General features: G+C 55.0%; 1 protein-coding gene across 1 annotated transcript in view; it reads left to right on the plus strand.

Annotated features, from left to right (window-relative positions):
- The window catches only part of LRRC75A (leucine rich repeat containing 75A), a 35519-nt gene that overhangs the window by 13201 nt on the left and 9834 nt on the right, over positions 1 to 12484 (plus strand). Inside the window, exon 2 of the mRNA XM_004266813.4 lies at positions 10702 to 10830. Within this exon, the coding sequence (XP_004266861.1) occupies positions 10702 to 10830 (129 nt within the window). The remainder of the gene's footprint in view (positions 1 to 10701; positions 10831 to 12484) is intronic.

The following is a 12484-nucleotide window of genomic DNA, read 5'->3' on the forward strand; positions in this document are numbered from 1 at the left end:
GCTGTCGGGAGAGTTCACTCTTCGCCGCTTCAGTGGCTGGTGGCCCTGGCTGCGTCCATCTTCCCATCCCCTTCTTCTCTGTGTCTGTCTCTTGTAAGGACACCTGGCGTTGGATTTAGGGCCCAGCTGGGTAACCCAAGATGATCTCGTCTTGAGATCCTTAATCTGCAAAGACCCTTTTTCCAAATGAGATAAATTCGCACGTTCTGGGGACTAGGGATGTGGAGTTGTCTCTGGGGCGCTGCCATTTAGCCCGGCGCATCCGTTTCCGTTTCTCACACGTGGTGTGTACCTTGCCCCAGGTGTCCCGTCCACCCCGTCCATCCCCGGCGGGACTCTGCCCACCTTCCTTAGAGGTCGTGGTCTTCATTCACGCGGAGCTCCTCTGGCTTCTCCCCTTGGCGGCTTCCTGGGGCTGCATCTCCCTGACAGCACCTGGCAGTTCCCGTCCCTCCCTTGGGAATCCCCGAGGCAGCCAGAATGTCAAGGGGGAGGGGACACGGAGACCGGTGGCCCAGGCAGGCCAGTACTGCAGACTGTGTCCCTCCCCCGGAAGAGTGGCCTCTGATGTTCCAGAGGAGGACCGCGTGCGATCACTGCCTCGTTATCGCCCCGCGCACGCGGGCTCCGGTGGCCTCAATGCAGCTGTCTACCTTTTCTGGTTAATATGCGGAGCCTGCTGCCTGCTCCTTCCCCGGGCTCGAGCCGTAGCTTCATGCCTGGAGGAGAGAGACAGACACAAGCGCATTTCCCGCAGGGCCTTCCTCCTGGGAACAGGCCCAAAACCTGGAACTTAAAAGGCAAGAGGGTGCTCGTGGTTTAAAATAGCGAGTGCGTGGCAGCCTGCTGAGTGGCTTTCGCCTAAAATACCTGCGGAGACACACCAAAAGCAGATGAAAATTCCTGAAAGCCAAGAAAGGTGGGCGGCCTGGGAGGAACCCCTTCCAGCTCTGAGACAGATGGAGCTGCCCCGGCTCCCCCCGGAAGCTGAGACCTCCCAGAGGAAGGGGAAGCCCCCTTCTCCCCAGTCGGAGGGAGTCGTCAGGCAGCTGCCCCTTTCCCACGCGAGCAGTGATTCGGGGGCAGAAACAGTACTGTTGAGCGCTGCCCTCACTGCACCTCCCCAGGCATCTCTGCGTGTATTTGGAGAAAGCCGCCCTCAGACGCTACCTCCACCAGGCAGGCGGGAGAAAGGGAAGCCCGCGAGCGGTGGCCGCTGGCCGTCCAGCGTGGCCCGTGGGCTCAGCCAGGGATGGGGAAGTCCTGGGATGTGGACACCACTGTGGGTTTCCACAGACTCCATCTTTGGAGTTTTGGCGGCCCAGGCTGTGGAGGTGGGCAAAGATGTCCCTTCCCAAGGTCAGAGTCACATTAGCTCAGTGTCCGGGGTGTGGTCCCCAGGCTGGGCTCCTTACAAACCAGAACCTGAGAGGTGGACTCAGCTCTTATCCAGGGAGGCAGCCGTGGGACAAGGTCAAGATTCTGGTTAAAATTCCAACATACGGGTGTGGTTTTCACACCAACAGGCAGTTACTCGACATGAGCTGGGTGTCCTACAATTCAACTCGATTCTGATGCTCTCTACCCAGAGGTGGTGTCCGATCCCACAGGTTAAGGGGATCCCACAAGGCAGCCCCCCACTTCAGACTCTAATCACAAGTCCAGGTTGTTACCCGTGCTTCTGACCAATCAGCTATAGGTTGGAGGTTCTCACGACCCTCTCCTTGGGTTGGATTAATTTGAGTGGCTCACAGAACTCAGGAAAACATTTTACTCACTAGTTTATTATAAAAGGATGTAACTCGAGACTTCCCTCGTGGCGCAGTGGTTAAGAATCCACCTGCCGATGCAGGGGACACGGGTTTGGGCACCAGGAAGATCCCACAGGCCGCGGAGCAGCTAAGCCCGTGTGCCACAACTACTGAGCCCGCATGCCGCAACTACTGAAGCCTGTGTGCTGCAACTACTGAAGCCCGTGTGAGCCTAGAGCCTGTGCTCTGCAACAAGAGAAGCCACTACAATGAGAAGCCCGTGCACCACAACGAAGAGTAGCCCCCGCGCGCCGCAACTAGAGAAAGCCCATGCACAGCAACCAAGACCCAACACAGCCAACAATTAATAAATTAAAAAAAAAAAAGATGTAACTCAGGAGCAGCCAGATGGGAGAGAGGCACAGGACCAGGTGTGGAGAAGGACACGGAGCTTCCAGCCCTCCAGGTGTCCACTCTCCACACCTCCCCGTGCTCACTGACCCAGAAGCTCTCCGAACCCCGCACTCTGGAGAGTTTCTGGAGATTTCATCACATAGGCTCGACTGATTACCTCGGTTGCCATTGGTGACTGATTCTCTTCATCCCCTCTCCCCTCCCTGAGATAGGGACGGGACTGAAAGTTCCAACCTCTAATGACATGGTTGGTTCCCCTGGCCCCATCCTCAGGTGACCAAGGGGCCTTCCAAAAGTCACCTCATTAACAAAAATAAAGTCATTAAAAAAGTCACCTCTGGGTTTCCCTGGTGGCGCAGTGGTTGAGAGTCTGCCTGCCGATGCAGGGGACATGGGTTCGTGCCCCAGTCTGGGAAGATCCCACATGCCGCGGAGCGGCTGGGCCTGCGCGTCCGGAGCCTGTGCTCCGCAACAGGAGAGGCCGCAACAGTGAGAGGCCCGCGTACCGCAAAAAAAAAAAAAAAATGTCATCTCATAATAAAAGACACCTTTGTCTCTCTCATCAGTTAGGAAATTCCGCAGGTTTTAGGAGCTCTGTGCCAGAAAGAGAACAAAGACCAAATATCTATTTCTTATTATAAATCACAACATCACACTAGACAGATGGTGGATGGGGGTCTCACTAGATCACCCCTCCTTCAGGGGTGAGCAAGTGGGGAAAATAACCCTGTGCGTTGGAGAAATACTGTGGAGGCTGGACCCTGACTCTGGAATGATCTACGGCAGGATCCGGGGGAAATGAACTTCGTGGGAAAAGAACAAAATGCCACGAAAAGAAGCAAAAAAGAGAAAAAAGAGGGTGAGATGAAAAGGGAGATCGATGAGCGAAATAAGAATTGCAAGGACTCGAAACGCTGGCCAACACACAGTCCTGACTGGAAGCAGTGGGAGTGGGGTTGACGGTGCCAGACATGAGGTCAGTGGCAGAAGGCAAACCCGGCCCGTCCACGGGCGTGTGTTACGGGATGAACACGAGAAGAGGTCAGAAGGCGCTCAGAGCCGGCATCCGCCCTCCTGATGAGACAGGCTGTAAAAAGGTCCATGTTTGTAGATGGAATGACCCCAACACTGAAGGTAAATTCAAAGAAAACACCCACAACTAGACACACAGTGGTAAAAAATTGTAATAACCAGGTGTGGCAGGCAGAAAAACAATGGCCAGAAACATGTGCTCCCTCGTATCTCAGGAAGGTGTCTGTTTTTGCCTGCCTAAGTGGCAGGACCTTTTTTTAAAATTTAAATTGTTGCAAAATGCACATCACATACAATTTACCATCTTAAATTAACCATTTCTACACTTGAGTATCATTAAGCACATTCACATTGTTTTGCAACCGTCACCACCGTCATCCTCAGAACTCTTTTCATCTTGCAAAACTGAAACTCTGTCCCCAAGAAACAACTCCCCAGCCTCTCTCCCCGAAAGCCCCTGGCACCCGCCGTTCTACTCTGTGTCTATGAAGTTGACTTCTCTGGGTACCTCATATGCGTGGACTCATCCTTTTGTGACTGATTTCTCTCAGCGTAATGTCCTCAAGGATCGTCCACAGTGTGGCATATGTCAGATCTCATTCCTTCTTATTCCATTGTAGACATACACCACACTCTGTTTATCCATGTGTCTGTAGAAGCTGATGGACACTTGGGTCGTTTCCACCTTTTGACCATTGTGAATAATGCTGCTATGAACATAGGCATAGAAGGATCTGTCTGAGTCCCTGCTTTCAGTTCTTTGGCATATGTACCCAGAAGTGGAGTCGCTGGGTCATACGGTAACTCTGTTTTTAATTTTTTGAAGGATCGCCGTGGTGTTCTCCACGGTAGCTGCATCACTTCACATTCCTACCAGCAATGCACAGGAGCTCCAGCTGTGTGTCCATCCTCATCAACACTGGCATCTTCTGGTTAGAGTGGGGCTGGCGGTGGCTTGAGCTAAGAACTGGATGAGCCAGAGAAGTTGATTTGATTTGTATTAGGAAGGGAAGGGCTGGGTGCTGAGAGGGTTTGCAGGGTCGAGCCGCTGAGGGACAGGTGGGGTCTTGGGGGAGACACAAGGAAGGGATGTTAGGAGTTTTGGTGGGCTGTCATGAGGGTGCCCTTTTGGTGACGTTGTGAGATTGTTGTAAAGACATCAGCCGCTTTTCGGGCTATGCTGTATGTTGAACTGATGTTCCTGGGAAGGGGACCGTGTGCTGAGACCATCCAGGAGAGGCAGCTAGAGGTTATTGGCAAAGACAGTCCCATGGACGTCTGGGCAGAAAAAGCAGCTAAAGACACAAAACCCAGGCTGCCTCAGAGTCGCCTGCCATGCTGAGTACCAGGGGGCTACCGCGTTTTGAAGGTTAGTTTCTCTCTAGCCAGGTTGCCTTCAGGTGCGACGTTAACATAAAGGATTTTTCAGGTAGGCTAGAGCTCAGAAAATAACCACCCGTGTATTCATTCTGGATGACGTTCTCCGGCAGCGACGGCATGAGGTGCAGGTATGGGAGCAGCTCCAGGGAAGGGCTGAGCGGTGGCCCTGAACGCTATCGCAGTCCCAAAGACGTGCAAATCTGTGTTCAGACTGAATGCAAATGGCCAAATTTTATCATCGATAGAGTGCCTTTAACAATTAAAAAAAAAAACCCACAAATTAAAACAGTAAGAGCAGTGACCTGGATCTAAAATCTCTGATTATACCCATAAAGACCAAGAAGAGGAGAGGCTGGCGGTCAGGCAAGTGTCAAAATTCCCTGCTGACCCTCCACCCCAAGCGCTGCCGAGGTCCTGGGGGCCCCCTCTGAAGCTGCCCGGGGTCCCCACGGTGCCAGCTCACTAGTTCGGGGCCAGCCCCCGAGATTGATATCGCTTCTGCTCCCAGACACCAGAGACGAGCTGTGGGCATGGGCGGAGCTTCCTCTCCCAGACCCCCCACCCCCCACCCCCCACCCCGCTCCACCGCCAAAACCACACCCGCATCAACAGGGAGCCTCGCTGAGGGTCGGAGTGACGTGATGGGAGAGAACACAGCAGGGAAGCTGCACCCTCCCCAGGGGCTCCCTGGCTCCTTGCCTGGCTCAGCTTAGCCCCTTTCTCCCAGGGTACCCCATGCTTCTAGCGCTGCGGTTCTCCAGCTGTTTTCGGTATCAAGAGCCCTCTTTATTTTTTCTAATTTAATTGTTTTTGTTTTTGTTTCTGGCCGTGCTGCGCGGCGTGTGGAACTTCCCCAACCAGGGATCAAACCCACGCCCCCTTGAGCGGAAGCGCAGAGTCTTAACCACTGGACCACCAGGGAAGTCCAAGAGCCCTCTTTATACTTTTTTAACTCTTTTAAATTGAGATATAATTGACCTGTAACATTGTTTAAGGCCCACAGTGTATTGACTTGATACATTTATATTGCAATGTGGTTGCCATTGTTGCGTTAGCCAACACCCCTGTCTTGTCCCATAAATATCACTTTTTCTAGTGTTGGTAACAATAGTTTTGTTGTCTTTCATAGTTGTACTGTGTATTAGTCTCCAGGACTTATTTTTCTTCTAGTTGCAAGTATGTACCTTTAAACACCGTCTCCCATTCCCCTACCCCCCAGCCCCAATCCACTCTGTTTTTCAGAGTTCAGTTCTTCTTAGGTTCCACATATAAGTGAAATCATGCAGTATTTGTCTTTCTCTGACTTATCTCACTGAGCATAATGTCCTCAGGGTCTATCCACGTTGTTGCAAATGTCAGGATTTCTTTCTTTCTCGCGGCAGAATAGTATTCCATCGTGTACATAGACCACAACTGCTATATCCAGTCTTAGGCTGATGGGCACTTAGGTTGTCGCCGTGTCTTGGCTGTTGGGAATAACGCTGCAGTGAACATGGGAGTGGAGATATCTCTTTAATAGTACGTTTTCATTTCCTTTGGATATATACCCAGAAGTGGGATTGCTGGATTGTATGGTAGTTCTGTTTTTAATTTTTTGAGGAACCTTTATACTCTAAATTATGGAGGACCTCAAAGAGGTTTTCTCTCTGTGGGTCATATCTTATAAATGCTATCTGCTATATAAGAAATCAAAACAAAAATATTTTAAAGATTTATTTATGCATTCATTTAAAGTTAATAAACTTGCAATGTGAAAGAAATTTTTGTGAAAATAACTGTATTTTCCAAAAGAAAAAATATAGTGAGAAGAGCGGCATTGTTTCATAGTCGTGTGACTCCCTTTCGTGTGTGGCTGGCTTAGTAGAAGACAGCTGGATTCTCACACGCACTGCTTCTGCATTCGGTGTCTTGCAGTAGGTTGTTCCGGTTGAAGTCTACAAAGAAAATGTAGCATCGTGCTGCTGTGTCACTGGAAAAGAGGCCCTCACAGAGGCCCTGGAAGGGTCTTGAGGACCCCCTTCACACTTTGAGAAATACTGTGAATCTCTGCTCGCTTTTTGGAAAGCCGTACCCCTCACTCTTCCCACTGGAGTGAGTCCCCAAACCTGGTTCTTCAAGCTTCAGTAACACGGGAGCCCCACTTCTTCGAGGTGACACGTGCTTGCCGTTCACCCTCTTGGTCGCAGGCCAGCGACACTCTCCGTGCCAAGCTGCCCAGAGTAGTGACTCGGGCTGGTGTTCCCAGGTTTTCTGATCGGGGACGGACCACACGCACAGGTCCCAGAGGTAGTACCATTTAGATTCGCAATGAAGAATCTAGGAGTCTCCTCAGTGCCTGGTATTTGCAAGGCAGGCCAGCCCCTCCAAGGCCGAAGCAGTTGCCCGGGGCAGCCTGGAGGAGCCGCACGTGGATTCGGTTCTTCCACCCCCTCATTCCCCCACCCCGACGGGCAGCCAGGGCAGAGCGGAACACTGAGGTCCCTGGTGGGCAGGGTCGGTGGCACTGTCAGTGCAGTCATGACACATTTGTCCCCAGTGTGGGTGACAATGTGGGTGGCTTGGTGGGTGACACGGAGAGGACACCAAGGACGCCAGACGTGGCCCGAGGCCCTCAGGACACGTGAGGTGTCTGAAAGCCGCACAAGCATTCCGGGGGCCTAGGTGGGGTCGAAGTAAAGGAGTAAAGCGATAGATAAAAGTGCAGCAGCGTCTGTCGGGCCCCCATCTGGGTCTCCCTGTTGCAGCTTCTTGTAACCCGGAGCCCTGGGACCTCCGGGGGCCCCACCCCAGCTGGAATTCACAGGGCGGGCGGTGGCCATGACTCACACGTAACTTACCCAGAGCACGGGAGCAGAGCCACATCCGCCTTCCTGGGGAGACCCCCTCCCGACCCCCTCCCTTCCTCCCACCCTCTGCCCCCTCCCCAGCCACAATTCCATGACCCCAGACAATAGCAGCAGCATGGAGAGAGGGACCCACTGTCAGCAGGCTGGGCGCCCAGACTGGCAGGGAGGGTGGGGACATGCAGGGCGGGACGTGGCAGGGGGCCGGGGTGGGGGGGGCTGGGGAAGGACAGTTTACATCTTCCCACACCTGCCCCAGCGTCCTGGGTTAGCAGCTGGGCTTTTCTTGGTCCTTCCAGGATGGGATGGCCTCTACTGGCCTGGGAAGGAGGGGAGTGGGAAGACGGGGCAGGGCTGGTAGGAACCCAAGAAACCCAAGCAGCCGTCCAGTCCCGGGGTTTCAAACTTCTCTGACAACAGAACTACTTTAAAAAACAGAAACCCTGAAGGGCAGCCAGAGAGCTGTTCTGCGGAGAGCTGGGCCCAAAGCCTTGGGCCTCTCTCCTGTCGTCAGCAGCCCCAAGGTCTTGGGACACGGCTCAGTAACTACGAGTGTGGTCCGTTTGCCCATTTCACAGATGGGGAAACGGACCCCAGGGGGGAAGAGGTCTCTCGTCCACGTATTGACAGCCTGAATTCCGCTTCCTATATTCCCAGCCTCTCCTACCACACAGAGGGCGGCGCCGGAGTCTGCACTTTGCTTGGTGACAATTAGCGTCCCCGCGGCCCCGGCACGCCCTGCTGGCCGTGAGGCCAGTGTGGTCTGTGCGCCAGGCTCCCTGTCCTGCCCCGACTCCCGGGCTTTTCTAGAGAGAGAGAGGTCGTGGCTTTTGTCACGTTCTCAAATGGGCCTGGTATCCAAAAAGAGGCTAAGAACCTCTGTACGTGGCGGGGGCGGGGGGGGGGGGGGCACCGAAGGGGGAGGGGCGCTCAGCTGGTGATTCTCTTCCCTGCGGAGGCGTTACCCTGTGTTACTAGGTTTATGTCCCTCGCCCACCTGTGACGCGGGGTCCCCGTCCCCATTTTACATACGAGGAGGCTGAGACGCAGTGACACAGGTAGCGTGCCCCGGATGCCTCCCGAGAGGCTGAGGGGCCGGACAAGCAGGGTGGGGACAGGTCCACGGCAGGATTGGACCTGTCCGCAGCCTGATCCGACGCCTCCCTCACCGCGTCCACGCCAGACCGTGTCAATTATCTCCGCAGCCAGAGAACCTGGCGCCGGGCACGGCTGCTGCCTCTGACGCTCATTCCTGCGGAACAGAAACAGCCCAAGGCTGGCCCCTCGTGTCCTCGATGGCACTCGAGACCCATTTCTTCCAACAGGGAGGTGGAGGCAGAGGTCCCGGAACCATTGTGGGGGGGAACCCCGCTAGGACCTGGACTCGCGAGGCTCCCCATGGGACAGAGAGCACGGCCCCTCCAGATACCCCAGCAAAGCCCTTTCTCTCTTCGCTCTTAGAAATGTCAGCGGCCAAACCACAGGGCAGCATCCCCGCCCTCCAGCCTGCTTGCTGCCCAGCTCACCCCAGGGGTGGACAAGGCAGATCCTCCCAAGACAGGCCCTAGGCCCACGTGGAAGCCCGCCCCTACCATTCCTGAAATTTTTTTTTTTTTAACATCTTTATTACATGCAATTTATTTTTCTTTCTGTGTTACTGAGATATAATTGACTTGGCACTGAGGTTAAGGTGTATAGCATAATTACTTGACTTACAAATATTGCAAAATAATTACCACAATAAGTTTAGTTAACGTTCATCACCTCATATAGTTTGAAAACATGTTTTCTTCCTTGTGATGAGAATTTTTAGAATCTACTCTCCTCACAACTCTCAAATATACCACACAGCTGTGCTAACTATAGTCACCAGTCGCGCATCCCATTCCTGAAATTCTGACGGTTGGTTAAAAACAGAGTCAGCTGCTCTGAGCCTTAGCTTCTTCATCTGTAAATTGGGAATAACGAAACCCAGCCCACTTGCTTTCGGGGATTTCTAAGAATCACACGGGGAAGGTATTTAGAAAAGTTCAGGATAACTCACCGAAATGACAAGGGAGCAAACCCCGGCTGGGACTCACCTGTCACCACACATTCCTGTCCGCAGGTCGCTGGACCATGGCAACCCGGGCTGGGAGCCTGCCTTCTCTGGGCGGTGATGGGGCAGCTCCGCATACGGCTTGGGGGCCCAGGGGACCTAGGGTGGGGCAGTCCTCAGATGGGAATGTCCTCGTTCCTTTCTGCTCTGTGCAAGGGACCAAGCTAGGAGGGAACCACAGCTCCCGCCAAGGACAACAGAAACTGGAGAGGGGGTTTGAGAAGCGTCAGAAGCCATACCCAAGCTCTTCCACAGACAGAGGGCACAACGTGTAGTACAACACCCTGGGCTAGAAAACCATCTTTCTTTACTTCTCTAAAGCAATTAATTCTGTTTCAAGCCCCCGCCAGCTTGGCTGGTGGGAAATTCAAGCTTAGCCGTGTCTGGGGGGCCTGCCCCTTTCCTGGGGTTGGACGAGGATCTTCGGGTCTTGTACAGTCCAGAACATTTGGAGCGAGGCCCCGGGGATTAGGACCCAGACCGGTCACTGCTCTTGGCCAAGCCCGTGGGGTCTCTTGCTGGTGGACAGGGGTCTCTGCAGATGCTCCCAGCCCTTGCCTGTCCCCAGGCTTGGGGAACCTCTGCCCCAGAGGTCTCTGCCATGGCCCCCGCCCACCCCGTGCCCCTTGCCTCTGTGCTCCCGCCCCTCCTGTTACGAGGACTGCACTTGACACCCTTTCTTAGGGGGAGGGCTGGTGGGTTTTCTTCTGGGTGCCTAGCAGCTTCTCCTTTTAACCCCACAACTCAGAGACCCAGCCCCCCAAGGCAAAGGAACACCAAGGCGGGGTCCTTAACAGAAGGAGCAGTAAAAATGACCTCAGAAGCAAAAAGAAAGCAAATAAATATCAGTTCAGTACGTGGTCCTGTCACAAAGCACGGGAGTTTTACTATCACGCCGTTTCCAAATTTCGTGGAGAAGCAGCCACCAGCGCTGTGGCCCACAACCCTTGGCTTCATCCTCGGGGGAACTGGAGAGGCAAAGGCTGGGGGGCTATCTGGGGAGGGCCGCCTCTGCAGGGGCTTGTCTGGCCCCCGGGCGAATTTCTGTAAATGCTTCCGTGTGGGATGGGAAACCTCTTTGGAGGGGTCTCCTCCCTGGCCAGGGGGTACTCTGGGCATGTTGGGCGGGGCTCCAGGGTAAGGTGGGGCCTTGCTGACCTCTGGGCATCCTTCCCTCTTGCAGGACCTAGGCATGGAGTCGACCTCGCTGGACGACGTCCTGTACCGCTACGCCAGCTTCAGGAACCTGGTGGACCCCATCACACACGACCTCATCATCAGCCTGGCACGCTACATCCACTGTCCCAAGCCGGTAGGGTGGCCGTGGTCTGAGCCAGCGAGCGCCAGGGTGTAAGGGGGGAGCTTCCTGGGCGGAGCAGCCCGGTGCCCGAGGCGGGCAGGTCACCCTGCCCTGAGGCCCAGCATTCACGGCGGAGGCTGCGTACCAGCACCATCAGCGCTGGCCTCGTTTGGCCCACTGGCTGCAGTAAATCTGGATTCGTTGCCAACATGTAAACCTCAGAGTATTTCACACAATCCCCATATTAGCTGCTCTTGAAAAATGGGAAGCTCCTCATTTCTACAGGCCTGGAGCTGAGTAGCCACCCCTGTTACATGGGGTCAGAGCCGCCAGGTACGGTTGTGTAGGCTGTACCCTGCACAAAGATGTGTACACAGAGGTGGCAGGGGTCGGGGAGACAGGAGACAGCTTGGTCCAGCCCTCTCTCTGCCCACCAGCCGGGGGCACGGATGCAAGACTGTGTCCACCTAGAGATGGGCTTTGTCTTCTTTGCACAAAGGCGCTGTGTAAGCAAATGTAGCCGTGGCCCTACATGCCGCTCCGTTTGCTGCAGTCCCCGCTACGCCCACGTGTCCTCCTCTCTGAGGCCAAGTGTCATTTTACACCCACCCACTTCACTCCTGTCCACTTCCTGCCTGGCTCCGAGGCTCTCCAGCCTCCACGGGCGCTGCCCAGCCCCTCTGGGTCTGGGGGATCTGCTCCTCTTCCCTCTGGCTCCACAGTCCAGGCTGGGACCCAGGCAGGGACAGGAGGGCCAGGGCAGGGCAGCTCCACACTTGGGCTTTTCTCTCTGTTTTGGTTTCTTCTCTCCCATCCCTCAATTTCCAGCAGCTTCCAAGAGATGCACTTCCTTGCAGCAGGAAGGAAGGGGCAGGAAGCCAGAGCAGGATGGAGGAGTGCCTGGGGCGGCCTCCACTTCACAGCAGGACCTAGGATCAGGGCGAGAGGCGGTTCCCAAGCCCACGCCGCACCTGGCCCGGGCGCCCAGGGCTGGAACCTTGCTCTGGGGTGGTACCTCCATCTGGGGCTTTGGCTAGGGCCTTCTCTCTGGCTTCTCTCTGGAGAAGAGAGAGACTGCCTGGTGTCAAGACTTCAAGGTGGGGGGCTGGCCATGGAGGACTGGGAGCCCGTCGGGGCAGGTGTGGGGTGGGTTGGTGGAGGGATACAGCAAGAGGCAGGGGTGCTGGGCTCAGACGTGTGACGGTAATGAGTGTCAGCAGACTGGGAGCCCCAAGGCCTGGGGTCGAGGAGCTGGTGCAGGAGCCACAGGGGACCGGCTGCAGCTGGAACCGCCCGCTTCTCATTCAGGGTATACCTGGCTCTCCTGGGGAGCTGAGACCAGGCCGTAGGAGGCCTTGTGGGTGCCAGACCCCTGCCCTTTCCAGAGCATGGATTTAGTTGCCCACAGGTGAGAGGAGTGACAGATGACAGGGCACTCAGAGCAGCTCAATAGGAGAGGACTTTTTTATGCCCATCTTAGAGTTGAGGAAGACGAAATACAGGTGATGAAGCGATCTGAGAAAGGTTACGGCCCAGGTGAGAACCCCAGCGTTTGGGCCCCACTGCTGGGCAGGGCAGGCCAGCGCTCAGGTGCTGGATCTCTGGGCCATCAGTGCTCCGTGGGGCTCACAAGGCCCGGGCTGGGCTGGGGAGGAGGGGCCTGTTT

The sequence above is a fragment of the Orcinus orca genome, chromosome 19, assembly GCF_937001465.1.
Source record: "Orcinus orca chromosome 19, mOrcOrc1.1, whole genome shotgun sequence".
Classification (NCBI taxonomy): Eukaryota; Metazoa; Chordata; class Mammalia; order Artiodactyla; family Delphinidae; genus Orcinus; species Orcinus orca.